The sequence below is a fragment of the Neolamprologus multifasciatus genome, chromosome 15 (assembly GCF_963576455.1).
Source record: "Neolamprologus multifasciatus chromosome 15, fNeoMul1.2, whole genome shotgun sequence".
NCBI classification, from domain to species: domain Eukaryota; kingdom Metazoa; phylum Chordata; class Actinopteri; order Cichliformes; family Cichlidae; genus Neolamprologus; species Neolamprologus multifasciatus.
The window spans coordinates 10,294,123-10,322,075 of record NC_140453.1 but is presented as its reverse complement, the minus strand read 5'-3'; the positions used below and the strand labels follow the sequence as shown (position 1 = coordinate 10,322,075).

Sequence of the window (27,953 nt, the reverse complement as noted above, 5' to 3'; positions counted from 1 at the left end):
CAAAACTCTGTTCAGACATTGAATGGACTGAGTGTTCTACAGCACTTTTCTACTGTCTCAGATTACTCAAAGTGCTCTATACAACATGCCATATTCACCCAATCACACACACTTTTGCTAAACTGAGTGCTTCCTAACGACATTTATACACATTCACACTCTTGAGATGCAAACTGGAGGAGCCAGGGATCAAACCAATAACCTTGCAATTAGTAGGTGACCTGCTCTACCTCCTGAGCTACAGCCACTCACTGGCAGAGATGAGTAAACCGTCACTAGGTTTTGGATAAAGTGTACACTCACAAACCTGTCAAATCTGCATTTGAAACGTTGGCTACTATAGCAGTATAGTATTGCAACGTGGCATTTGGATCTTCAAACTAAAATAGGAAAATAGGAACATAAATAGTGCCATCATTGCCAGACCTGGCCCACATCTGGTTGACATACACCCTGCCATGACACCGGTCAGTCAGAAGTACCAGCTTGATGCCAGATCCGGGCCAGACCTGTTTGTTATGGGCCTGGGCCACATAAACCAAACCACAATTGAGCCAGATATGGCATGTCATCTCATAGACAGTACCATCTATGCCAGGCCTGGCCCATATCTGGATGACATACGTCTTATCATGCCAGAAGTCAACCAGCAGAGCCGGCTTGATACCAGATCTGGGTCAGATCTGGTAGCCAGGGCTTACTTTGCATTCTGTTGCAGCCTTAAAGTTACGCCTGTTTATGAGAATTTCATCATTTCTCTTTAAACTCCTGCAGATGTTACTGAGAGGTTAAAAGACTTCTGAGAGCTCTGCAGCAGGAAGTCTTTGCCCAAGGCATTAAAACAAGATTTCACAAGGTCTGCAAAGATTTTCACTCCATTAGACAGGTTTATGATTTGATACCACAGCATAGATGTCAAGGAACCTCAGTGACCTTGAAGGTTTTTGTAAACCTGTGTGAAAAAGGCTGAAATGATAGACACTGACAGAATGTCCAATCCCAATTTATAAAAGTGCTTTGGAAACCTGCAAGGATTGCCTTTAGTTCATCCACCCAGTGCAGATAAATACACTGATTATGCTACCAGCCAAAAAAGAAAAGAGGAAACATTGTAGCAAACATTGTTGAACACAGAAAATGTTCTTGCACAAAACATCTGAACTATTGAATGGATAAAAAAAAAAGTAGTTATTCTGTACCATATTTTTACGATGAAGAGAGAGAGAGAGAGAGAGAGAGAGTGTGTGTGTGTGTGTGTCTCAGAGAGCTGTCAAGGCTGATGTGGAAGTCAGGTGTGGAGTCATAACAGTTGTCACGGTTCATGTTTTTCAATGCTTTGTACCACCTTCCACACCAACTAAGCTCTGCACGTTGAATGGATGGCCTTCGAAAGGTGAAAAGTGCAGTATCAATGGCTGCCTCCATCTGAGCTCCAACAGCTCTTCATGTCTGTTTCTGCTCAGCAGAAAATTTCCAGCTAGTGAGAAATGTATTCAATTTACATGGAAATAGTACATGATCGTTCATATTATTATTCACAGTTCCAGCTATCTTTCAGAAAAAGAAAAAGAAACTACTCAAAAGAGAGCAAAAGACTGATAATATTCTCATTATATTCTATACATTGTTATAGCAACTGTTATAGTATAAGAATGAATTTCCCCTGAAATGAACCTATTTCTCTACACATAGAGCAGTCCAGTTTCAGTTCTCTGAAAATATGGCCAAAAATATGGATACTAAAAATTCTCCACAGGTGTGTGTTGGCTACAGTAGGCTCCAGCTCCCGTTAACGTTTCTTAATTCCAAACTGGACAACCAAAGAAAGAGTAAATTGAAGCAGATTTCTGAATTTGTGCCATGATGAGTTCTTATCAACCTCACAACAATGACAAATCTAGAGATCACTGTTCCTATCTGTTTGCCAACAAATTGTTACAATATGCAATTTAACAAATGGGACTCAACTTGTTAATTATACTATATCTGTGGAGATAATTACAGATGTAACTGCAGGTATATGTTTCAACAATTATCACAGTCAGGTTAACAGACTTTCCTGGGTTTCCATTGTCTATATTCAGCAAACCTAAGCACTCCATGCACACACACATTCTTATATTTGCTGAACAGTGAGGACTTGGTAAAATTACCTACAAAGTGGGGTCACATTTAGGGTATAAGACATTCCTGCTCTTATACCCGAGTTTTTCTAGGATTGTGGGAGTGGCATGTACAAGATCGTTGGTTTCTGTAATGCTGGAAGTGAGGATGATGAGTAGAGTAGGATCCCTTCTGATAAAACTCTTTCAGCCACAGTTTTCATCCTTAGCTCAGTAGATGCACGTGTCATAGCAAGTGGCTGGGCATCATCTAGTTCCTAAGGCCATTCTCTTCTACCAGGGTCAGCTCATTATGTCCATAATCTTCTCATAAGATTGTCACCTTTTTGAAATACATTAGGGCTTTTCACAGAAGACGTCTTTCCTTGCCAGAGCAGGTTACCTGTTTTTAATAATGTCCAATACCATGTGATGACTAAAAAAAGTCCTTTATATTCTGCTTTTTGAACCGCTCTCTATCCCACCAAACACTTATGCACATACGCATGTACCACATTTACACCTACTCAGCTCCTGTATTTATAACTATAATTGGAGTGTGCTGAAGAACTGAAATGAGACATTGTAGGTACCTACAAGTGCAGCTGTTTCCAAGGGCCTGAAGGGCATTCATGCATAAGAGCAACTCATCGCTGAGGCCAAATTAGGAAGGAGCGTTAAATCCATCTGCATACAGAATTCATGCACGACCACACTCAAACTGTAACTTTGATTGCTGTTTTAAAGCACTTGTTCCCTGGGAAATTTAAAATAGCTCTTAAGGACAGGAACACATGAAATGTTGGCTGTAACTTTGATTGCTGTTTTAAAGCACTTGTTCCCTGGGAAATTTAAAATAGCTCTTAAGGACAGGAACACATGAAATGTTGGCTTTACTCTGTACATATACAATAAAAAAGGCAACGCTGAAGTTTTAAATGTGCAGATAATGAGTCAGTGCACACTGTTTAGCTACTGGCAGTATACTGTATTTTCAGGTAAATTTCCCAGTCATTTAGAAAACAGGAGATAAGGGGTAAAGGGATATGAGGAAAGCTGTGATATAACCTATTACACAAATTACGGTCATTACTACTCTCATTGGGAATAATCAGCATTTTCATCAGAGATAAGGACCTACCTCATAATAGCAGAGAAGGTCAAGAAATACTCAAAGAAAGGTGACTCAGTTATTGTGCTCAGTGTCTGAGGAGCAATAATTTCTTCAAAAGTAAAAAAAAATCATTGACAAGACAATTAATCATACATTGACTTCCTCTATTTAAATGTTATATAACTACAGTTATATAATGGTTGCTGGCAGGAAATCAGTGCATGCTGTGGGTTTAAAATACATACAGTATGCTTCTGCATATACCATTATTTTCATCACAGACAGACATTATCAGGATATAATTAAAACCATATACTCAGTCAGGAAGCAGCTGAACTATTAACGGTGAATAACAGCAGTTAATTTAGCAGGATTTTAAAAGTTATACAATAGCAGAGCTTCGCTTTTTCTGGCCTGCTGCAACAGGTGGGGAAGAGTCTGATAAACAATAGTTTTTAGCACATGTCATGTAAAAATAAAAAAGAAGGGGGCAAAAGGGAAATCTCAAAGGTAATCTCACACATGAGTTAACATGAGATGAGTCCTGCCTCTAAACAGGAAACACAGGCGAGAGGTGGACACTGAGGAAGAGCTTTCATAGTCCATCACATCAAATGTTAGCTTTCAAGTTCTATTTTTGTTTGATTTTTTTTCCTGCACACACCTACTGTCTGTACCCAGACACATGCAATCTCGTCAGAGAAGTGGAATTTCTGAGTTATTTTTTCTCTGCTTACTGCAGCTGCACATTTATTTTTATACTGGCAGCGGATCAAGAGTAGTTTTAAACTAGAGTTACAATAGGGAAAATTAAAGAATAACCAACGGACTTAAGTTCCTAATTTTCATTTTAGCTAACTATTTAAGGGTCGTGTTTACGGTTGACGCTTGTCCCAGCTGTCACAGGGTACATCCTGAACAGGTCACCTATCTGTCACAGGGCTAACACTGAGACAGACAACCATTCATCCATCCATCCGTTTTCCTCCCTTTATTCCATTCAGGTTTGGGGGGGGCTATCCCAATTGTCATAGAGAGAGAGGCAAGATTCACCCTGGTCAGGTCGCCAGTTTATCACAGAGAGACAACCCTTCGCGTTCTCAAGTTCACCAATTAGCCAAAATGTGTGTGTTTTGGACTGTGAGAAGGAGCCAGATTATCCAGAACTCTGTACAGAAATATCCCAAGCTGGCAGGTGAATTAGCCCCAGGACCTTCTTGCTATGAGGCAACACTGCTCTCCACCACACCAGCGTGTGGAGAAATGGATGGATGGATATAGCTTGAAGCTTAGTATGCAGGTTTCCATTAGGAAAGCTACTACAAACCCATTTCACCTGCATTACATTGTATGCTCAACACTAAAATAAAATGAAAAATGCCCTTAGTTTTAGTCATTTCCTGAAGAAGCTGTGGGTGCATATGTATTCACTGAGACTTGTCTATATATGAGAGTTGACCATATTCACAAATTGTTGCATGTGTACTGTTTTACCTGTTCAGAACTTCTTAAACCAGCCATACGAATATCAAAAGCTAAACTAAAATAAAAATGAGGTTGAAAAAAATACATAATGGAAATAATAATAAAAAATAATTACAATTAAAAAAAAATTTGCAGGACCTTTCATTCAAGCATGAATGCAATCATAACCAGCTGTGCAACAATCATTTCAAATATTTTCCAGTTCTCAACTGGGTACAATCAATCAGAGTACATAATGTTTTACATGTTCTGGGTTTTGATGGTTCATTGGGGTATAGGAAAAAACACACACACACTAAAATCTCCAGTCTGGAGTGCTTTTAATAGAGCATCAAGTAGTGGCTCCTTTATGATCGCTTTATGAGAAATATAATACCTGCATGGAGAAGTCAGATTGAGAGTGCTGATTGAAGTGGTTACATGTTTCCTGCACTTTTGTATTATTTCTCAGGGCAGCCAATCACTCATCAGGCCTGCCTTACACAGAAACAGATGCCCACTCAGACCTCTCAAACATAAGTGACCAAACAAAGCAGCAAGCAAAGAGAGGGGCTTAAGTAGACTCAGCACAGGTGCAAACAATAATTAATCAGCACAGGTGTTAGCACTGAGCCTAATTAACTCAAGACTGCTCAGTGGAGAAAACACAACCGGGAAGGACATTTAGTGAAAGAACACAGCGAGGCGCAAATGTTTGCTTTTCCCTGGTGTTTCTTTTTTCTTCTTTAGTGTTTCAGGTTAAACTTCAGGCTGCATGAGACAGTCCTCTCACATGGAGCTCGGTCAATATTCCTCGCAAGAAAATGAGCTTGAAGATAGAGACTCACAGACAGGAGTCAGGATAAGCTTACATAAATCTCTTGACTGTGCAAATGTTCGTTTGAGTCTATCAGCCTCGATCCCCTTTCTGCTCAATCTATCATTTATATTGAGTCTGGAGATGCATTCAGTGCAGCTGAAATCTACGGCATCATTGGAAGAAATGGGGCTTTAATAGACATGAATGCTACTCGAGAGAGTGACAAGAAATCAGAAAACTGTTATGAGTTACTTGGATTGTTAAACAGAGAATATTGTGTTTGCTCTGTTAATCATACCACATGCATCACAGGTAAAATAAAGTGATCTGCAAACAGGAAGTCACGGTTTACTGCTGTGAATAGGAAATACTTGTAACTATACTGTGCATCCTCTGGGCCGCTTCTGTCATTGCTGCTGGGGTATTAGAGTCTATGCTTCAATGTGTTTTGGGTCTTCTGTAGGAAGGAAACATCTGGCAGCGGGTGTTTTCCCTCTGGAAGATGTGGTTTTTATTCCTGTGAAGTTTGTGTCGTGATGTGGAAAACTGGTCTCAGCAGGCACATCGTGCGCATTAACAGGAGGGGACAGGAAGACTCCTTCCTCCAGCTCTAAAACCTGCTGCCACATCAGACATCTGTGCCTTTTCCAGACCCAAACAGTCAGCTGCAGCCATTGTCAAGAACATGAGATTAAACCCTTATTCTGTCACATGCCACTTTCCACCCTGATAACATCCTTAAAAACGCATTTCCACCATGCATTGTCATCTATCACAAATCTAATCTCTGAATACTTTGGTGTCAGCAGGAGGGAAAAAAAGTAAATCAAATCGGCTTGGTATTTTATTGCAGTACAGTAACAAATTGAGCTGAATCAAGTGTATAAGGGCAATTTTTCTTTATCTTCAATCAAAAAGGTATTCTTCATCATGATGTTCAGTTATCTTTTTATCTAGAAATCAAGGCCCAACACCACAAGAAAGTAACAGTGTAACGTAAACAACTTTATCAAGAGGATAAGCACTTTTTTTCTTTAAAACTTTGAAAGATTCAAAGGAACAATAGACACAGACATACATTACAGCTATGGCATTAGAAATGATTGTATTTCCAGGTTTAATAAGAACAGGGTTTTTTTTATTGTTGTTGTTGTTTGGTACAAGTTGTACCATATGACAGAAACTCTCCACTAAACACAGGGATGGGTGTTTTTATTGGAATCAGTAAAACGTGTTATATAGATGTTGTTATTGGCACTTCTCCACCAGACACCAAATTGACTTGGACTGTATTTGGAAACAAAATGTTGTACCATGTTCTTGTAACACGTTTACATATTTTTGCCCCTTATCCACCTTTATGGTTGTTTTTGAATAGCAAAAGAGGAATTTCGGCACATGTCGTAAGTGCATGATTCGATACAGTTTCACCCCAATAATCAAATTTAAATCAACATGGTTGTTTGTTTTGTTTTTTCCAAACAGGAAATTCTTCCCACCCTCATATGACTTTAGCCCTGTTTTGGCTCCAGCTCAGGCCACCTACAATTATCCTATATGGGGATCTCTTCTTGATCCTTTAACATAGATATCAGAATCAGAAGTCACGGTCCCAGCCAGAGAACTCCTCTTCTGCCTTCGTCTGATCATGAGGGAAGCGATCAAAGTTGATGTAGCAGGGACCCTGAAAGAGGATGAAATGTTAATGAAGCTCATAAAACAGCCTATCCCGTAATCTATTTCTAATCAGTAATATTAAACACTCTTAAATCCCCTCATTTTAACAAAATTAGGCTAGTGTGAAAAAGTACATCTCTCCAAATAACACCCACATAGTCCCAATGAAGCAGATTCAACATTTTTGGGGAGTTGATCATTTATTTTAAAGAAGCATTTACTTTTGAATGAAGCATTTAGTAAAATATTTTTAAATGTTCATTTGAAAGAATAATCCTACAGGTTTTTTTTTAATCTTAACACATGACTAAGAGGATGAGGACAAGAAGAGCAAGAAACTGGAGCAACTACGATAGGCTAATTTTCTTTCTGGGGGCAGTAATGATATGAGGGTGAAAAAATTAGTTGGTTTTTTTTTCCATTTGGACTTTCTATTTTTTCATGTTCATGCAGTGTGTAATAACCTTTCAGACCCAGGTTTTGTTAATATAGTCTGAATACACAGTGGGTTTCATGTATCAAAAAGTTCTTTAGCCATTGCAAAAACCAGTAATATTTGTTCCACACAATCATGCCTGCGGTCCTTCTTTTGTTTCGCTTTCTCTAAACATAAAAAAGGATTCTGCTTTCCATGTAAGAGTAACACTGGTTTGACTTGCCTTGCGGATAAGCCGTGCTGTGGGAGCCTCAAGTTGACCCACACGCAGCTTGTGCCAGTTCATACTGCTGAACCACCTGAAGGTAAAAAGGGAGATTTTGTCATTACTATTACTATTATTATTATTATTAAACATGCTTTTATAATCATAAAATAATAACAAGGTAAAAAGGCTCAATCAGCAGTGTAGAAACATAATCTATAACGACAAAATCACCATGCTGTTTTTCTGTATAAAGAACTTTAGACTGCTAATCACTTCCCTATTTTTCACATAGTATATATTTATTGTAGTAAATGTACTCACTGTATAGTAATACTGCTATAATAATTACACAACATTGTATGTGCTATGCACTTGAGGTGGAAAGGTGCATAATGTTTATCATTACAGATTAGTAAATGTATAAAATTACTGTTGCCTGTTCAATATGGGCAAAAATGCCTTGTTGATGCCAAAGGTCAGAGGAGAACAGCTGGCCTGCTTCAAGTTAGATAGGAAGGCAACAGTAAATCAGATAACAACTGGTGACAACCAAGGTAAGCAGAAGAGCTCAGGAAACTGACATTACAATTCACACCAAAATTGGATGATGGAAGTTTGGAAAAAAGCTTTCTGCTCTCGATTTCAGATGCAACATTTGTATAGTAGATTCAGAATCTGGCATAAACAACGTGAAAGTATAGATACATCTTGGTTGTATCAGTGGTTCAGACTGGTGGTGTAGTGTAATGTACTACAGTACAGGCAGCAGTAGGTGACCAAAGAAGAGAGTGTTGCCATGGTTACCTGTGATGCCGGACATCTTTGATCCCATTTTTGGTGTTTCCTAATCTCTGACCAGGCCGAGGTCTGAAAAAATGCATCATTCAGAGAGAAGGCAGTTCAGAAACTGCTTTTGGTTTCATGAGCTTTCATTTTTCAAGAGGTGTGTTTTATTACAAATATATTTCTATATAAATACAAATGCATCTAATGATGGAATGCTTTGTTTTTCAGACATTTTTGTCATTTTTCATTATTCACACTGTACTTTGAGGCACTGTGGCATTTCCAAACAAGCAAACTCACCGACAAGATTTTGGGGGATTTTTAGGGTTTTTTTGGTACACCTGCTTAACTGCTTGTGAATTCTATTTCAAATCAACCAATGATATGGAAGCAAACCAATGCATTTAAGACATGCAGTTCAAGCTGAGCATCAGAATGAGGAAGAAAGGTAATTTAAGTGACTTTGAACGTGGTTGTCGGTGCCGGATGGGCTGGTCTGAGTATTTCAGTAACTGACAATCTACTGGGATTTTTTCCTACACATCCATTTCTAGAGTTTACAGAGAATGGTCCAAAAAAGAGAAAATATCCAGTGAACGATAGAAACTGACATTACAATTCACACCAAAACTGGATGATGGAAGTTTGGAAAAAAGCTTTCTGTTCTCGATTTCAGATGCAACATTTGTATAGTTGATTCAGAATCTGGCGTAAACAACGTGAAAGCATAGATACATCTTGGTTGTACCAGTGGTTCAGACTGGTGGTGTATTGGTGTGGGGCATTTTTTCTTTTTCTGGCCATTTAATAATTTTGTGTTTAAACCAGGTTGTCAAACATAAGGCCCGGGGACCAGAATCGGCAAAGACTCCAATCCAGTCCACTAAAAGGCATAAATTTAGAGACTTTTAAACTTTTAATCTCATCAGTTTTACAGCTTTTGATAAAGACCTTCCCTACAGCCATCCATAAGTAATTAAATTCACTCTTCTATAGAAATGTCAGTTTTTACATTGAATTCACAGTCAGCAAAAACAGACAAAAACACACATTGACAAAAACTATATTGTATACTTATGGGACAGTGTGTGCAGTGAACTACTAGATATAGTTTTCTGTAATTTTACACATTTCATTGGTCCAGCCCACTTAAGATCAAACTGTGGCCCACGATGTAGAAATTACTTTGAAATCTCTGTTTTAAATGCTAAAGCGTACCTGAGTATTAATACTACCCATGTCCATCCCTTTAACACCTCAGTGTACCAATTTTCTCATGGCTGCTTCTTGCAAGCTAATATGCAATAATGTCACAAACCTCAAATCATCTCAAACTGATTACAGTGAGTTCACTGTGCTCAAACGGCCTCCACAGGTACCAGATCTTAGTGTAAAAAGCACTTCTGGGATGTGGTGGAACAGGAGATTCACATCATGGATGTGCAGCTGACAAATCTGCAGTAACTGTGTGATGCTGTCATGCCAATATGGACCAAAATCTCTGAGGATGTTTTAAGCACCTTTTTTAAATCTATGCCACAAATAAGACAAAAAGGGGTCTAATCCAGTACTAGGACGGTGTAGATAATGAAGTTGCCACTGAGTGAAATTTTCATAAGGTCTAATTCCATTTTTCTTTTTTGCACAATTATCAGTGACCTATATGAAAATGTAATTTATGTGCTCTCAATAAACTCAGCTGTTCTTACCTGCACAGTTTACTGATAATGGACTTGGCTGCTTCGCTCATATAAGGTGCATAATGGAACTCCCCATCCAAAATTTTGGCATAAATCTTCTGGGGCTCTGAGCTTGAAAAGGGAGGGCTGACCATTTGAAAACAGAAAAAAACGTGTTGTTAATAAATGTTTAATTTTTATTGAATGGTATTAAAAAGACTGAAACCTGAAATTGTGAGACACTGAGCTCTGAAAAAGCCATACAGTGCTGCTGCCATCTGCTGGTAAACATTAAGGTTATTTTATGTCTCTGTTGTTTAAAAAAAAAAGTATTATTATCATTATTATTACCTTCCTGCCAATAGTTCAAAAATCAGGATGCCAAGAGACCAAAAGTCAACTGCAAAGTCATGTCCCTGGTTCTTGATGATCTCTGGAGCCATGTACTCAGGAGTACCAACAAATGAGTAGGTTTTCTCACCCCGAACCAGCTCCTTTGCAAAACCAAAGTCAACCTGGATGGTGACAAGCAGCCACACAAGAATCAAATGTGATGATAAAGTCTTCATTAACTGAAATTCACATTTTAAAAAAAGTTTGTTTGCTTTAGAATCTTGTTTACAGGTAAAGACGCACCAGTTTGACGTAGCCCTTCGCATCCAGCATCAGGTTCTCAGGCTTTAGGTCTCTATACATGATGTTCTTCTTGTGGAGGTAAGCATAGGCCTCCACCACACAGGCAGTGCAGAACACAGCGACAGGCTCGTCAAAACGACCTCTAACATTCACAAAGATGCAATAAGTTGGACAACGGTTTTCTATAAGTTTCTGTAAACTTCCATCTGCTACAGCTTCTACAAAAAAGTATGTATTTTTGGAACTGTATTTTTGGAACTCCAAATATAGAGCATCATTTCACTTTCCGTCTTACACTTCTTTGAGTTTGGTCCAGATTTCCCCACCACTACAGAACTCCATCACCATGTAGATGTATCGTGTGTCTTTGAAAGCTCCATGAAGTCTAGAAACAGCGAGAGCAGAAAACATTTTCAGGTGCTCTGCGCTCAACCGATGGATTTAAAACACTGCAGTCCACATGTCTTTGATACCTGACGATGAATTCACACTGCACAGCTTTAAGGATCTTCTTCTCAAACAGCATGTGCTCTTCCTGTCTCTTGGCAACAATGTGCTTCTTGCTGACTCGCTTCACGGCGTAATATTTTCCATGGGGCAGGGTGGTCATCTTAGAAGAGCAAAAACAGTCATCAGTGCTAAATATTTGACAACCCCAGTTCCAAAAAGAGTCGGGACAATGTGTGAAATGTTTAAGTTCTCATGTCAGGTAACAATGTACCAAAGTAATATGGTTGGGTATGAATCGAGCATCTTTGACAGGGAGAGATTCTCAGCAGGGTAGAGGGGCAGAGGGGCAGTTCACAAGGAGGATGGGGTTCAAGCGCTCTCATGGAAAGAGTAAGCCATACATGAACAAGATCCAAAAACACCAGTCTTCTGCAGGACGGAGCTCATTTAAAATGGATAGAGGAAAAGTGAAAAACTGTTCTGTGGTCAGACGAATCAAAATTTAAACTTCTTTTTTGGAAAACATCCTGTACTCTGGACTAAAAAGGAAACAAATTATCCCAACTTTTTCAAGACACATTGCAGCCATGAAATTCAAAACAAGCTAATATTTTTTTCTGAAAGTCGTACATTTCCCTATTTTTAACTTTTGATATGTTTTGCTTCTTTTATATCGTGATTAAAATACAGGTTTGTGAGCTTTTCAAATGATTGCATTCTGCACTGCATTTCACACAGTGTCCCCACATTTTTGGAACTGGGGATTTGGATTTACTGCAAATGAGAGAAATGTCCATATATGTTAGAGTACATAAACGTTTAGTGGCTAATGCGACAGTAACTAAAATGAGGGGTTAGAGCTGAGCACAAGTTAGCTGAACAACAAATTGTAATTTTTTTCTGACTGTGGGAGTAATTACCTTTAGCAGTTCACAGACTACCTTATACATCACATCAGTGTTTACAGTAGGCTGACAGAGCCTCTCTTTACAACAGCAACTTTCACATGCCAATGTAGAGTAAACATGGCTATAATTATTATGTCCTTTTTCCATTTCGGTAGCTCAAACAGTTGTGACACATGGGACCATAATACATCATCCATTATGACTGTGTTATGACTGCTCTGGTGTGATGGTGAAAACTACCTCTGTAGTTTCTACCTTTCTAATAAATGGTAAAAAAAAATATATATATATATACATATATTTTGTGTGTTTTTAAACCCAGACAAAATGCACAACTGACCAGCGCCACACGGCCAAATCCTCCAACTCCAAGTGTGACAGGATCTCCTTGATAGCGACCCTCCTGATAGAAGACTGGAACCAGATCCTTCAATCTCAGAGTGGAGCTGGGGCTGAGAAAGAGTGTGGGTTTTATTTTATTTTTTAAGATTTGTTTTCACTAATAACTGCTTAATGAGCTTATTCTGGTGACTAATTGTTGGTTTTGTAACATATTTTAACCTTCACCTTCAACAGCCACTCACCTCGACTTTTCTGGAGGTTGCGCCTCCTGCATCACTTTGGAGCTGGAAGTGAAAATAAATTTGACAGGATATGAGCAGGAAACTAACTGGGGCAGTCTATTTTACCTCCACGTCACACTCTCGGCAAGGTGGAGGAAAAAACAAATTGTGGTTATGCAATCAAAAGTGCTTTTTTTTTTTCCAATACATACTCATCAAAGAGTTCCAGGTGCTCTACGGGAATTGTTTCTTCAAATACCCTAAACAAAAGGCATCATTAGTCAAGCTGTGCATCTGTAAGCAAGTGGGAAAACACAACAGACAGCAAACACACTGTAAAGCCACCAAAGAATTGTCCTCTCCAGGAGCAACAGCTGTCACTGCAGAGCCTGAGCGAACACACTATCACATTCGGTTACTGTCGGAATTGAGTGCTGGGTCAGACTCACTCCTTGTCAATGGAGAAGCAGGTAACAGGGCCGTCGGCAGTGCAGGTTGCTGTCCTCGAGACCTCGCTGCAAGACAAAAAGCATTGCCAAAATTCAAGTCTGTGGAAATGCAGTGAATACAGCTGCAGAAAGAGAACCTCATGGAGATATTTTTAATTGAATAACATATATTAGCAAATACTAATATGTAGATTAAAAAATATGCAATGTGAAAAAGTACTGCATTATTTTGAGAAAAATAATTCCCAGTGAAATTGCGATGGTGCTGCATGTCCTGCAAATTAGAGGCAGACAACACAAGCTAGATGATATTTGATATTTATTAAAAATCCAATATCCTCCTTGTATAATCAAAACAACCTCTGTTATTCCACCAGAGGATCACACACACACACACACACACAGTGTTTCTGTATGCATGCACCTCTACTGACAGCCACAGCAATAAATTTGCTTCAATGGCTCATTTGCATCTTAGCAGAACTGCACAATTTAGGGAAAAACATGATGTTTCCGTCACCAGAGAGCATTCGGAGGATAATCTGAAGAATCTGCAAAATAAAAATGTCACAGCTGACAGCAGCTGAGGAAGGCGCGAGGAGCACATCGTGCTGCACGAGGCTCTCGCAAATGTCCTCAGGCATGTGTTGTGTCTCCATGGTTACCGTATGAGGGCCTGTTCCCCGAAATGCTCCCCTTTTCCCATCCTGCGAATCTGCTTCTGATGACCGTTTACGTTCTTAGTCACCAACACCTGAAGGGGAAACAAGCACACAGGCAAACAAACGGAAAGAATAAACGTTATGCACACAAGAGAAATATGAGTTTGTGAAACAGGCTGGATAAAAACTGGGTGTGACTGGCCAAAGACGCACGTTAAGATATTGTTACCTCTCCTTTGAGGATGATGTAGAATGCGTTTCCTTCTGTTCCCTCTCGAACTATAACATCTTTGTCCTGGTACTTCACCTAGAAGAGGCAGAATTAAAAATAATGTTAAGAAAAATGTGTACTTTCAGATTCACTCCAAGAGAAAGAAAACATCCTTGTGTTCAGCGTATTTGATTCTGTTGTGTCGTAGCAAAAAAAGACATCGAGGTGCACACCTCCTCCATGGAGTCAATGATTTTGGACAACTGGACATCATTCAGGTCCTTCAGAGTGTGGGCCCTGAAATGGCAAGTGGGAATTTAAGAGAAAATTAGAAATAGGGGAAGCATTTGCTTCATTAGTGCAGCGAAAAATACCAACACTGTTATGATATCTGAGAATCTGAGGAGTCAGGATGAAAGTTTTATCATGGCTGCAGAGTCTAGAAACTCACGTCTTTAGGAAGCCCATGAGCTGTTCTCGTTTCTTCTTGGACTTGTTGGTCATAATGCTTCTGTAGGTCTGTCGCTCCATGCACCACAGATGCACAGGTGTCTTTGCTGCAATATGAGCGCACAATAATAGAGATAAAAATAAACAAAAATAAAAAGAGCAGTGGACTCGGTTAACTTTGAAGCATATTTTACAATTGAATTAATTTAACTACAACTGTAACAAAAACTGATTGAACCTTTAAAATTATTGAGGTTTGATTTGATTGAAAATTCACAAATACTGTTCAGATGTAATAGATGAAATCTGAAATAAATGACATAAAACCATAGGCAGATGCACTCTATCACCATCGCAGAACTCATATGACAAAGTGAGATAAATGAGAGACAAGCTTGCTGCAGATGGGAGAAAACTGCCTTCCCATGGGTGGATTGCATTGTAAAAGGATGTACTTGAACACACCTTTCTTACAAACCTACTGTGACTGAAAAGCTATTATTTTTTTCTGTCGCTGTAAAGTTATGTTATTGTTTTGGTTTTGTCACATTTTACATTTCATTGTCCGAAAAAGCTGCTACCTTTCACAGCACAAGGCATGTCCATTATATCAAAATGCGACTCCAAGAGTTTGTGATAAGCAGCAACATCCTCCTTCACATGTTTTCTGCATCCGTTTTGGGGATTTTGGACAACCAGTCCCAAAACCACACTAAGCCAGTTTCAATCAGGATACTCTTTGGGTCCTTTCAAAATAAGAGTTTCTTCTTTTTCAGAAGTGTTATTGTTAGTCAGTTTGTTCTCCCCTCAGTGACTATAAGGTGTCCAAATACCAAAGCAAACTATGATATTATCCCCACCATGATCTAGAGTTAGGTTGACGTTTTGTTGTTAACATGCTGGGCAGTTTTCCTCCAATGTACTGCTATGTATTTCTGTCAAAAAGTTCATCCATTATCTCATATGTAGAACATATGTGGTCCTATATTATACATACAGATATGTCTCCACATAAATTACATTATACTATATAGTACAATCACTACAACCCTCTGCAAAACCCTCCAGGAGGCATCATTATACAGGCTGACCTTTGACTGTTGCTGTCCTTTTGCAGTTGTACAGAATCGCCAGCTCTCCAAAAACATCACCACTAGTTAGAGTTCGGAGGTCACGGCCAGACTGGCTCACAGAAAGCTCACCAGCTATAAAGAAAGGGGGAAAAATGATATTAAAATTTGCTTATTTGTGAAATGATGCTGTAAGAAGATAATAACCCAGTTTTAAAAATCTTCCGTACATACATGGAGCAATCGCAGATAAAAAGACAGACATTCATACTAAGGTGTTTGCCCACCTGCCACAATGTACATGCTGTCTCCCTCAGAGCCTTCCTGAATGACTTCATCTCCAGGATTGAAGTGAGATACCTTTAACAGGTCCACCATCATGGCTATTTGCTCATCATCTAACCGGCTCAGGAAGTCATTCTTCTGGATAGCTTTGACAATTAGGCTCGTCTCACTGCCGATAGAAAGTTCAAAGAAGTCATCTACAACATACAAACTGGGTATTAAATAAGTTGTTGGAAAGGTGCTGATGCTGACCTGACATTTTTCTTCACCCTCGCCCGTTTAATCTCCAGGTTCTCTGGGATTGGTTCTGAAGCTATGACAGCTGCACGGCTCTTCCTGACCTCAGGTTCAATCTCATTACCGGTCTGAGAGGGAAAGTCTGTAACAGAAACAAATGGATGGTTACAGATCGCCATTAGAAATCGCATCAATCATGTGTGTAAGTAGATAAGTAGATGTGTCCCTGTTCTGTGTTCCCGTGAAGAGCTGCTTACCGAGATCATGATACTGACTCTGCAGTTGTTGCAGGAGTTTCTCTTTCTCGGTGAGTCGTTTTTCTGTGAATGTGAAGAAAAAAAACCACATATTAAATGTGCAAAACACATTAAAAGTGACGATTTCTGTGCTTTGTATATAAAAGATGGATATGGGTCTGAAACATGAAGCCAACGTAAATTCTCTCTAATGGCCTGCAGGGGTCCACTCCTCTGAATGCAAACGTAATGAATCACCCTAGAATGACCCTAGTTGTCTCTTGATTTATGACTTCACTAAGTATATATGAAGCGCCTTGAGGCAACTTTTGTTGTGATTTGGCGCTATATAAATAAAATTGAATTGAAATTAAATACCTTAATAGTGAGTTTATTTTATGAATCACTGGTTTCGAGTCTTTGAGCCACATACTGATGTCACTTTTGTCAATTAAGATCACAATCAAAGACAAATAACATAAAGCATGCATTGCGCATGGATACATTTATGACTGACAAGTCATAAAGGTATGTAATGTCATCCATTCATGAGTATATAATGTCATCCACTTATCAGCCTGATCCATCTCTCATTGTGATTTAAGCCCATAAACCGACGAGTGACTGCATGGTTTTCTACATGTGTGCTCTGTGTTTTATGTACAGTGGGGCCATGCTAATAACTGATCCATGCTAATAACTGATCCATGCTAATAACTGATCTCTGGCCATGATCAGAAAAAAAAAAGTCTAACATTTTAGTTGCATCCCTCCAACATTTTACACTCATCAATCACGTAATTAGGTACATGTTGCTAGTACTGGGTTGGATCAGAGCTGTCTTAATTCTTCATTACATAGATTCATCATGGTGCTGGAAACAATCCTCAGAGACTTTATTCCATATTGACCTGACAGCATCACATGATTTTGTCACATGTCATCCATGGCATGATTTTCCCATTCCACCACATCCCAAAGGTGACCATGCGAGACATTTCAGTACAGTGAAACTCTCATGTTCAAGTAACCAGTTTGAGATGACATGAGCTTTATGACATGCCACATTAGCCACCAGAGGATGGACATGTGGTCATTATAGGATGGACATAGTCAGCAAGCAATGCACATCTAATACTAAGGCACTCAAAGTGTGCCAAGAAAATATCTCTCATGCCATTACACCATCATCACCAGATCATGGATCCATGGTTTGATGTTGATGTGAAATGTTGACCATCTACCATCCAAAACAAGCAGCAAAAGTGGAGACTTATCAGACCAGGGAATCTTCTCTAATCCAGTTTCTGTGAGCACATGAAGTTTCCTGTTCAAACTGTTTCAGCCGTTTGTCTTGACCATGTCTACCTGTCTAAGTTCCACTGATTTCACATCTTAAGTAAAAGTCCTGTGAAGGCCTCATTCTGGTTCTCTAAATTTGAACTCAACCTTCAGAACTTTAAGAGCTCCACCTTTAATTCATGTATTCATATATATCCCCATATTCACCTCAATGAACCTGCTATTGCACAATGACGTCTCTACAATATTTAAAGCTTATATAGTTATTGTTGTACTCACCTAGGTCCTTATTTTGCCTCTGCAGCTCCTTGTTGATCAGACATTGCTTTTCTAGCTGCTGCTTCAGCTCCTCTATTTGCTTCTCCATAGCTACAGATTTTTTTAAAAAGGAAGATTTATGAGAGAATTTCATATAACAGGAAAACGAGAAGTTGTATAAATTATGCACCTGAACACAGACATAAAATGTAGCCCCAGTTGTTGTGATATTTGTGGAAACTCCTACACACAAAGCCATAAAGGGTGATATTTAAACTGTAACTGTGATGATACCTTTTTCTCAAAGCACTGAACCCTACTTCACTGGCAGCACACAGCAAGAGCCCTGCTGAATAATGCAGACTAATGATGGACAGTCAACGGGGTGCTTTCTGAGTGCTGTCACACCCTACCAGCATTTGCTGAAGATCTGTTACAGTTTCTGTGACTGATAATGACACAAAACCTGTCAAAGCTGTATAAAAAACCCTTAAATGATAGATCACTTTTTCCAGGCTTTGCGTTTATATGCAGATTATTTATATTTGCTGGTTGTGGGTTGTTACACTAATGTGAGACATAAAAAAACCCTCTGTGACTATGCATAAGCAGGTCATATTAACTGACAGATTCATTAGCACTGCTGCATGAGATTAACAATGAAGTTAACCACAAGTCAGATCCAATACCTCTCTTAATCGAGGTGAGCTGTTTGAAGAATCTCTGCAAACAAGATTCCTTTTCTTTTTTCTTTTTTTTAACACTCCAATCAATACAAACACACTTGGATATGTGACCATTTTACTAAACACACAGTAAAAACCCAGCTGGAGAGGGTGTTTGCCTGTGTTCACGGCACACATCGTATGACCCCAGGTTACTGCTGCCTCACCCTGAACATTGGACAGGCCTAAGATTAAACTAAACTCATAAAGTCATTTAGTAAAACACCAGCAGAATTTGACAGGGAAATATAAACAGCTCCTCTTCTGCAAGGGAGCATGGGCACTTAAAAAAGACATGTACAGCGGCCTAAACTAGATATTTTTCCAGGGATTTCAGTACAGAAAGCGACGTGACTGCAGTGCACAGAGCTCATAAATGTGTTACAGTAAAGAAAAAGACCTTAATGGTCAGTTTACACAGATCATAAAAATATGTCCTTACATGCTTACTTGAATATCAGATTTGCCTCAGGGTGGTTCATTAAATTGTCACCAAAGCACACACTAAGACAGAGCCGTGCACAAACACAATTTGTAAACTTTCTAGGAACTTGTAGCTGTTGAGAAAGACAATCTGAGCTGATTGAGATGATAACCTTTAGTGCCTGCAGGTTGACACTCAATGGTCAGTTATTCTTCAGCCCTGGGGCAACTGATAGGTAGGTGGCTGTATTTCTGTTTGAATATTTGCTGTTTCACTGGTCCATGTTTGTTATTTTTGTTACAATGGTAAAAAAATAAAAATAAATAAAAAATAAATAAAAAACAAAACAGGTTATTATTTAAATACTGAATGAACTTTAAAAGTGAGCAACATTCATTTAACATGCGTATATTCATATATCTGGTAAATGATCCTGGAGGATCCCAGGAAACATGATATTAAAGCAAACAACGCCAAAAAATGGAGAGAAAAAGAAAGAAAAACAGATATTTGTGTCTGCTTTTCAGCTGCACGGCAGGAACATGATGCCAGCTACCATTATACTGACACAGCCAGCATACAGTCCACTTCATACTGCTTCATTATTAATTCATGGCCATGTGTAACTACAGCTGAATTCTCATAAGATACTCTGTAATAGAAACCTGGAAGGAAGTCATGTGCTTTGTCTTTATTAGGCAGCCTTTTCTCAGATATAACGTTTTGTTAATCGCTGTAGTAAATCAAAAAATAATAAAACTTAAGCTGAACACAGCGGTAATATATTTAAAGAACCGATAAACGCCTGAAGGCGGCCTGTCTGACCTAATCTACAACTCTGAGACACTATTTGCACGTAATCTGTGGACGAATAGACTGAAGCCACACTCACCTGCAGGCATGGTGTGATCAGCAGACAAGGTGATCTAATGTCCTGCCTATGAAGGCCGCATGGATCACAGGAGCCAAATAATCACCTTGAGCTGCTCAACGATATCCACTTTTCCACTGCAGAGAAGTTTTTGGCTTTCTGTGCAGTTTTTCTGACCTGCTTGAACCCCAGATGAGCTACAGACTGGACACACCTGAGCAGACACACCGCATGCAGCCTGCAAACTCTCTATCAATACTCCTTCTTCTACTTTTCTTGCCACTGCATACTTTCTCAGCTTACATTTCCCCGTCTACTGCTTTACTATTTTTACTTCTCTCCAGCTCTCTCTCTCTCTCTCACTAAATCTTTCCTTCTTTTTCTGTATCTATCAATCTCCACGGCTCTGGTGTTGAATCATTAACCATAACCTGAGGCTCCTCCTATCACACCAGGTAGAGGAATACAGGCAGCAGGAGTACAAGAAGGAGAAGAAGAAGAGGCGGAGGAGGAGGGAGGAGGAGGAGGATGAGCTGGAGAGAAAGCTGGGCTGTAAAAATTATGCTCAGTTGAGAAAACACACAGCTAAAGTGTGATGTTGCAGCACGTTATTCATCCTGAAAGAACACATCGGGCAAGTAGAAGAAAAGCGTACCAGGGTGCTTCTTTTATACCTCATTCACATTATTTTGTTACCTTAAAAAAAACAGGAACTGATTTGTGATTACTGTGACGTTTATTAGCAATAATTGTTTCTCGCTCATGCAGATGACAGAGAAGTGAGGAAATTAAAGTGGGAGCACAAGCAAACAAGTCACTGCAAAAGCTGCCACAAAGCTGAAGTAGAAGCATAAAAGCTGCACAAGTCCTCACTCTTCTACCTTCACATTTTTGTCTTTAGAAAGAAAAAATGTGCTCGCAACAAGCACCTTTCTTCCAAATGGCTGCATTCACATAAGAGCTGGGGTAGTGTGGAACTATTTTAGGGTAGATTTTATCTGCCAGATTTGGAAAGTGGCTACTCCTTCAGGTTCCTGTTTTTCCACAGAGTAAATTCCACTGGATGTTTTCTAGGCCACAAATGACTCTAAATGAGGTTAGAGGGTTAGCATTGTGACAAAGGGCGTGGGCCTTTATTGTTCACAGTTAATTATTGATATCTTCCTGGTTAATCTGCGACATTAATGACTCCAGCGCTCAGAGATTAAAGGCCTTGGATTTCAGCAGTGCAAGTGAAGGGTAACTCAGTGACAGGCAGCATATGGTGTGATGGCATGGCACACATGGTAAGCTCCACACCTCACCACCAGTTGATTCACCTTAGTTTAATTTACAGTCACTACTTTAAAATATTCTACTTATTGTTCAATATTGTTTCTTTATTAAATGTATTTATTTTTCCATCGCACCTTCCAATGTTTATATGGCGTGCACACATATTAACCTTGCAAGGTCAAAGTTTTGTTTTATGTTATATTAATACATCTTTCTTTGTTTGAGTTACCTGGGGGTTGGCTTCTCCTCCTGTCTGGCAAAAGGTGTGGCAAAGGGCTGGGAGACCTGAAGTACCACTGACGGCCTAATTGGATAGCACCACATGCTTCATTGCCTGGGGGGTGTTTCATGTTTGTTTAATTGTTTTGTATTTGTTGGTTATATGGCAGCCATCTTGTTTCCCCCGTGTGTGTCATTTGGTTTAGCTAAGCCAGTATTTAAGTTTCCATTTCAGCAGGTCAGTTTATCATATGTTTGTTTGAGGTTTTGTTAATTATTATCTTGAGTTTAGTCTATTGAGTTGACCTCTTTTATTGGTCTGCCTGTTTAAGTTTTGGCTTTATTAAATATATTTTCATATTTTTGGGTCAATAAAACCCCTTTTTTTAATTAAAACCACCTGTGTCCTTTATGCTTTACTGCTTGGTCCCTGACATATGGGTTATAACATTTTTCCACTACAGGTCAAACCTGGTGATACGTGCTATAACAAAATAAACCTGCTGCGACTTGCTATCGATCGCAGTGAACGGCCACTTGAAGCTTCCAGACAAACTCAAGATGTAAAAATCACCAGTCGATCTTTATCACCCTTTAATTGTAGTGTAATTACAAGATACACCATCAAACATACAATGCCCAAATATTGCACCATTACATGATATTGCAATAACACCGTGATTGTCTTTACAGCCCATAAATAAAGTTTAAAAATAAGGCGTGAGTTAAAAAAAAAAAAAAGATATTAAAAGGCAAGTGAATGTGGTAAACATGCAAATAGCTGATGGATTCGTGACATTCATGAAAAGCCTCTTTAACTTCTGAAAAAGCAAAATTAAATTCTCATCCACCCTCACGCTGACAATTAAAAGCCACCAATTAGCACCATTATCACCTATTTTCTTCATGCCGATGATTGAAAACACTTCATTTTATAGCCAGCAGTGGCTTCAGTCAAAAATGGCATGAATCCTACACTAATACCACCTAGCACAGTAAAGCTACATATTAATCAGTGCACTGTTGGTAATACAAAAACAAAGCTGATGTACTGTCTACTGATAATAAAAATACATTCAGTACATGTACATGCTGATCTGGTCCTTGTGTGATGCTTACAATACTTAATTACACTTTATAGCAGCAGATACTGAAGCACCACACAAGGCGTTAATGGTCTTTACCCAGTGTCGGCTCATTTACCACTGGTGTCGTTTACTGTACAGCATGCAGGGTATAAACACAGGAAAGTTTCATCCTTTAAGGCATGCTACAAACCCCGAGGAAAACACTTCTTGAAGGCTCAAAACTAAATAAGCATTTGATGCAAAAGGGAAAAAAACATAATTAGCAAGAAGAAAACAACAATAATGCTGTTTTTAATTAACCAACTCTTCACTTTTTTTAAATAGCAACAAGCAGAGCACTTGAACTCTACAGTGCAGTCTACATACTACATACTACAGGTGTGCGGTGCACGGACGGACTTTGTGACTGAAAGTAGGTAGCAATCAATTGACCAACAATATTTTCAAATTGACTAAAATGTATTAAATACTTCAAAATAGCTTTAGTGATTCACTTCACTGTCATTTTTCTATTTCTACATGACTTGAACATGAACCTGAGGTCATGAGGTAGATGAGCAGAGTTGCAGCTGCAAATGTTGTATTACTTCAGTGTAAGTGCCTTCATATTGCTCGTTAGTCCTTCATCTGCTCCTCTCTGATACCACAGGCTTGCTTCATTTCCTCCCGGTGTTCAAAGACTGCGTGCACAAACTGGCCAAACAAGCGCTCCATGTAGCTCTCACCTAGGGGAAAAAAACCCTGCAAGAAGGCAATGTGTCCTCCGTGGGCCGTCAATACCAGGGCGACATTAGGAAGATCCTGAACTACGGACACCGGGAAGGCTGTGAGAGCAGGAAAGAAAAAGTCCAAATGAATATAAACAGACAGCAGAGTAGACACAAAGCAGACACGTGAATCGGAAACCTTTTGTAACCCGGAGACTTCAATGTCCATGATTACATATAAAAAAGGAATTGTGCTAAAAAGAATGAGACATTTCTTAATATAACAGAGATAAATTCAATCATCTGTTTTGACGTCGCTTCAGTCCATCTTAAATGAGCTCACACACAAAGATGAAAGTGTTTGAGAGAGTGTTATCTTGCATGTGTGGATGCAGTATTGAACTGTATTCGCTTACATATGTTTTCAGTAGTGTTTCTAAGTCTGTGGCAATGAACCCACTAGGACCTAAGGGCCTTAAGATATCACCCTTGGTTTTTAGCTTTGTCACTTGCATACAGAGAGTTTGACTGATTCTCTAAAATTCCAAGATCATTTGCAGCTTTATTTTGAGAAACTTTACTGTCAACTATTTTTTCGTGTAGTCTTTAACAGAGTAGTACACGCTGCCCCACCTTTACTTCTGAGAAACCTAGACACCCTTGGATGCTCTATTTATATCCAACCGTGTTACTAATGTTCCACCAGGTGTTTTCTTTAGCAGTACACTTTTAATATGATGTCTTGTACAACTTTCAGTAAAGCATTCAATTTTACACAATGTTCCCAACTTGTTTTTTTCGAATAGGACCATAAAATCAGATAAACGTCACATTTATGAGTAAACCATTACAGCTGTTATTTCCCCTTTGCAGTGCTTATACTGACACACCTCTCCTGTTGTGTGCTCACCAGTTTGTGGGGAGAAAGGGTCATCAGCGGCATTGAGACACAGGATGGGTACGGCTGTATTGGGGAGCTTTTTGCCTGGGCTGGCATCGCGATAATAATCCATACATGAGCTATAACCAAACATCAGAGACGTATAGCGTTCGTCAAACTCACGGATGGACCGAGCCTACAAGAGGGTGTAAAAACAAGATGATGATGAATGGAAAGTCAATTATACATCTAAGAAACTGACAAACTGTGAGTCATAATGTATCATACCTTCAGGACATAGTCAACATCCACCACTTTCTCTAAAATCTTCCTGTGTCTGTGAGAAACAGATTTTGGGGTTTTATTTAACTGGATTTACAAACGCAAAACTGTTAGACAAAATTTATGAACCCAAAATGTATCCAACCTGGTGACAGCGCGGTGCAAGCATCTCGTGATGTGCCTGTTGAAGAGCAGCCAGTTGAGCGGTTCCTCCATCGAGTCAGAGGACTTACGTGCATCCCAGGGTACGGAGATGGTGATGCCGGCAACCAATCCTGACTCGGTGTGCTTACGGGCCAGGTAGTTTAACAACACCATGCTGCCACAGGGTGAAAAGAAACAAATCATGCAATTGTTAAAAATAAATAAATAAAAGAAATGGAGGAAAGAGACAGATGGCAAATCTAGGCCCAGAAATGGAGGCCAGCGGAAACACTATGCACCAACTCACCCTCCCAAAGACACACCAGCCCCAAGCACAGGAGCACTGGGGTAGAGCCCTTTGACATGCTGCACCACACACTCAAGATCTGAAGTATTGGCAGCACAGTAGGTGACTGGTGTCTGAAGCAAGGAGAGGGATACAGGAAAATCTGAAACCCATCTACCAAAGGCTAGAATCCTTGCAGGGGGGATGAGAGTTCAAGACCACCACAGTTTCCTACATCTCAGCTCTAAAAATCCTCACTTTCCTCACTCACTGGGGTCCTTCAGAGTGTATTGACATGTTACTTACAGATTTTTAAAAACTAATTTGACATTATTCTGATTTATTAGGTATTCATTGTACTTACCAGCAGCTCCTCCCCTCCAAGACCTCTGTTGTTGAAGACCACACATCTAGGAAGGAAAGTATTTATGAAAACTAATTCAGGCAAATACCAGGCACAAGCTACATTAAGCTTCCTGCTTAATGTAAACTTTCCTGTTAGGGCTGCTTCAAGATCACTTCATTTTGTGTGAGGAGTGAAGCTGACCTGTAACCGTGGCGTGTGGCCTGGCTAACAGCGTGAAGCACATAGGACTGCTGGCTGTTTCCTGTAATCCCGGGGAGGATGAGCACTGTGGGACGCGTGGAGGATTCTGGGTAGGTCACACTGGCCTGATTGTCCAACCAGTCAAGAGAGATCTGACCACCATCCACTGTACGGATCAGCTCACTGGGAGATGAAGGGACAAGACAAGATATTCATTATTTAATTAAATGTTTAGATTAAGATTTTTAACCCTCTTGTAAATAGTGGTGAACTGAAAAATTAGGGTTTTGTCCTACTTGCGATAACTGACAGGGGGTCTGGACTTGAGGACGGCACAGACCAGCGTTTGAAGCCGGCCTCCCCAGCACCACGGAGTGGGACTGAAGCGCTCAGCTACCACAGGACAGTGCTTGAAGAGGAATGCACTGAAGGCCTCACTGCAAACCAGAGCTGGTCTCTGAAAGGACACAAGACCAGGTGAAGACGTTATAAAAGCACAGCTGCTAATAGATTCACACCTGTGAGAGACAAAAATACATCCAAAACACACCAGGCGAGCAGAACAAGGTACAAAGAAAATAATGGCAGTATCAGTGGTATGTAGCTGTGATGTGACCAGCTTTGCAAGAAATACATAACTTGGAAACTTTGAAGTGATGTTACACAATAGCATTTAGCGAGTAGCTAACAATGAGAAAATAACTCTTACCAACGTTTTAGATATTTGAAAATAGTATTCAAATATAATCAATTCAAAATTCATATTTTCTTGTTTACAGTCTGTGAAGATATTTTAGATATTTATTTTTTCTGCATTTTCTACATAAACAAATTCTACTATTGGCCATACTTTGAAATTATCCTCACTTTAGCTGCTTAAACTTAAGTACAACACTTATTATGAATATAGCTGATATACTGCTTATTACCAAATAATCAGTCATAACCATGATCTTCTTCCAGTTTCATCTATGGAATCAATAAAAGAGAGGCTTTAATTTTGTAGAATAAAAGATCATATCTCATACACAGATAATACACATATTACAATATTATAACCTACAGATTTAATTTTATACAAAATAAAGTTAATTTTTTAAAAAAAGGTTCAGAGCTTTGTACTCAAAGCTCTGAATCTTTGTATCCAAACATGTATGGCGGAGTCTTTGCCGCTAACTTCGACAGCAGAGACTAACCTGACACTCGCGGCCCCACAGATAGTACATTGCGGCTGTGAGGGAGCAGATGATCACCGTGTACGGCCTGGAAACACACTCCCAGTATGTTCTCCATACCTCCACATGAGTCAGAAACATGACAACGGTCTAAGTGCGGTTGACAGCTGAGCTGCTAGCCGACGGCGTCGTTAACCGACACAACGGAATAACAAGACAGAAAGAATATGATATTTAATGCCCGACAACCTGCCTTCATCAGAAACATCTAACGTTCAATATGTTGTACTTCGACTCCTCCCAGCAGCCTTGGCGATATTACGTTAGACGCCGGTAGCCATCAGGTAATAGTCTGGTGTTTTCTCCGGGAGTAGCTGCTTCCTAGTTTTCACAGGCGAAGCTCCTGATTGGACAAAAGCTCCAACTTCAATGTCAACGTCATGGCTACGATCCATGTAAACTACAAATATGGAGATATAGTTTTTCTTTTACTTTCTATGGGGTTATTGAAAATGAGTATATGTATGTGTATATATATGTATATATGGATAGATAGAAAGATATATACATTTTTTTAAATACACGTAACATATAATGTAATTGTAAGGAGGACTTCTGTAGTCTGTTGATTACTAGATAGTGGAAAAGTTTCAGTTTTCAGTTTTATTTGTCATATGCAAGTTAGCACAGGGTGAACATTGCAATGAAATGTGTTTTACGAGCAGCAGTCACTCAGCAGCATGATATAGTAGGAGAAAATATAATAAAATATAATAAAATAAAATATAAAAATATAAAAATAGTAAGGAGCAAAATATTAGAGAGACATGGTAAAAGAGAAAAGATGACTAAATATATATGTATCTATAAATATAAACATATGTACACTAGTGATTAAATAAGAAAATCTTGAAAAGAAATATGACAGGAGGGTAGATGGGATATTGCACAGGAATGAGCAGCAGAAAATTACAGTATTGCACTTTAAATATAAATATCAATGACAATAAAGTGAAGTGACCAGTGCAGATTAAACAGAGTACTTGTGAAGCTGCAGTAGCTTCTGAGTGCTGTGTTGTGTGTGTTTAAGTGTTGTGGTTGAGGTGTCGTACAGCTTGGTGGTAAAAACTGTTTTTAAGTCTTGTAGTCCGAGCAGACAGACTCCTGTAACGTCTGCCAGATGGTAACAAGGAGAACAGCTGACGTGCTGGGTGGCTGTGGTCCTTGATGATGCTGTGTGCTTTACGGAGGCATCGCTGGAGGTAAATGTCCTGAATGGCAGGAAGCCTCGTGCCAGTGATGTGCTCTGCTGCCTTCACCACCCTCT

General features: G+C 39.4%; 2 protein-coding genes across 5 annotated transcripts; both read right to left on the bottom strand.

The window, feature by feature from the left end:
- Positions 1-3,377: 3,377 nt before the first annotated feature.
- prkg3 (protein kinase cGMP-dependent 3) lies at positions 3,378-22,971 on the bottom strand. 2 transcript variants are annotated; one of them, XM_085133036.1, is made up of 22 exons: positions 21,528-22,971; positions 18,025-18,114; positions 16,465-16,527; positions 16,223-16,349; positions 15,973-16,139; positions 15,707-15,820; positions 14,617-14,722; positions 14,399-14,462; positions 14,184-14,261; positions 13,958-14,046; positions 13,293-13,358; positions 13,056-13,103; positions 12,865-12,906; positions 12,621-12,732; positions 11,396-11,532; positions 11,218-11,307; positions 10,923-11,064; positions 10,638-10,801; positions 10,317-10,433; positions 8,626-8,688; positions 7,837-7,912; positions 3,378-7,184 (listed from the first exon to the last, which is right to left on the bottom strand). In XM_085133036.1, exons 1-22 carry the CDS (start codon positions 21,646-21,648, stop codon positions 7,098-7,100), a joined length of 2,163 nt encoding a protein of 720 aa, XP_084989162.1. In that variant the 5' UTR covers positions 21,649-22,971; the 3' UTR covers positions 3,378-7,097. The 2 variants fall into 2 exon arrangements, with proteins under 2 accessions (XP_084989162.1, XP_084989163.1); XM_085133037.1 differs by having other exon boundaries at positions 3,379-7,184; positions 20,045-21,617.
- Positions 22,972-23,109: 138 nt separating this feature from the next.
- LOC146501618 (phospholipase ABHD3-like) lies at positions 23,110-27,014 on the bottom strand. 3 transcript variants are annotated; one of them, XM_085133043.1, is made up of 9 exons: positions 26,880-27,014; positions 25,748-25,908; positions 25,452-25,634; positions 25,269-25,314; positions 24,926-25,038; positions 24,620-24,793; positions 24,481-24,529; positions 24,223-24,388; positions 23,110-23,429 (listed from the first exon to the last, which is right to left on the bottom strand). In XM_085133043.1, the coding sequence occupies exons 1-9, from the start codon at positions 26,892-26,894 to the stop codon at positions 23,221-23,223; spliced, it is 1,116 nt and encodes a 371-aa protein (XP_084989169.1). In that variant the 5' UTR covers positions 26,895-27,014; the 3' UTR covers positions 23,110-23,220. The 3 variants fall into 3 exon arrangements, with proteins under 3 accessions (XP_084989169.1, XP_084989167.1, XP_084989168.1); XM_085133041.1 differs by having other exon boundaries at positions 26,648-26,994; XM_085133042.1 differs by lacking the exon at positions 26,880-27,014 and adding an exon at positions 26,381-26,416.
- Between the last annotated feature and the right edge of the window lie 939 nt (positions 27,015-27,953).

Bases quoted from the DNA above. Each gene is read 5' to 3' on its own strand.
- LOC146501618 (XM_085133041.1), bottom strand. From the start codon at position 26,767: ATGTTTCTGACTCATGTGGAGGTATGGAGAACATACTGGGAGTGTGTT. The intron at 25,909-26,647 runs GTTAGTCTCTGC...GTGTCCTTTCAG, and splicing joins TGTGGGGCCGCGAGTGTCAG to AGACCAGCTCTGGTTTGCAG. The intron at 24,794-24,925 runs GTGAGTTGGTGC...ACCCTGTGGCAG, and splicing joins GCTGGTGTGTCTTTGGGAGG to CATGGTGTTGTTAAACTACC.
- prkg3 (XM_085133036.1), bottom strand. From the start codon at position 21,648: ATGAAACACCCCCCAGGCAATGAAGCATGTGGTGCTATCCAATTAGGC. The intron at 18,115-21,527 runs GTAACTCAAACA...AAAAATCTGTAG, and splicing joins GAGGAGAAGCCAACCCCCAG to CTATGGAGAAGCAAATAGAG. The intron at 10,802-10,922 runs GTGCGTCTTTAC...GTCACCATCCAG, and splicing joins CGAAGGGCTACGTCAAACTG to GTTGACTTTGGTTTTGCAAA.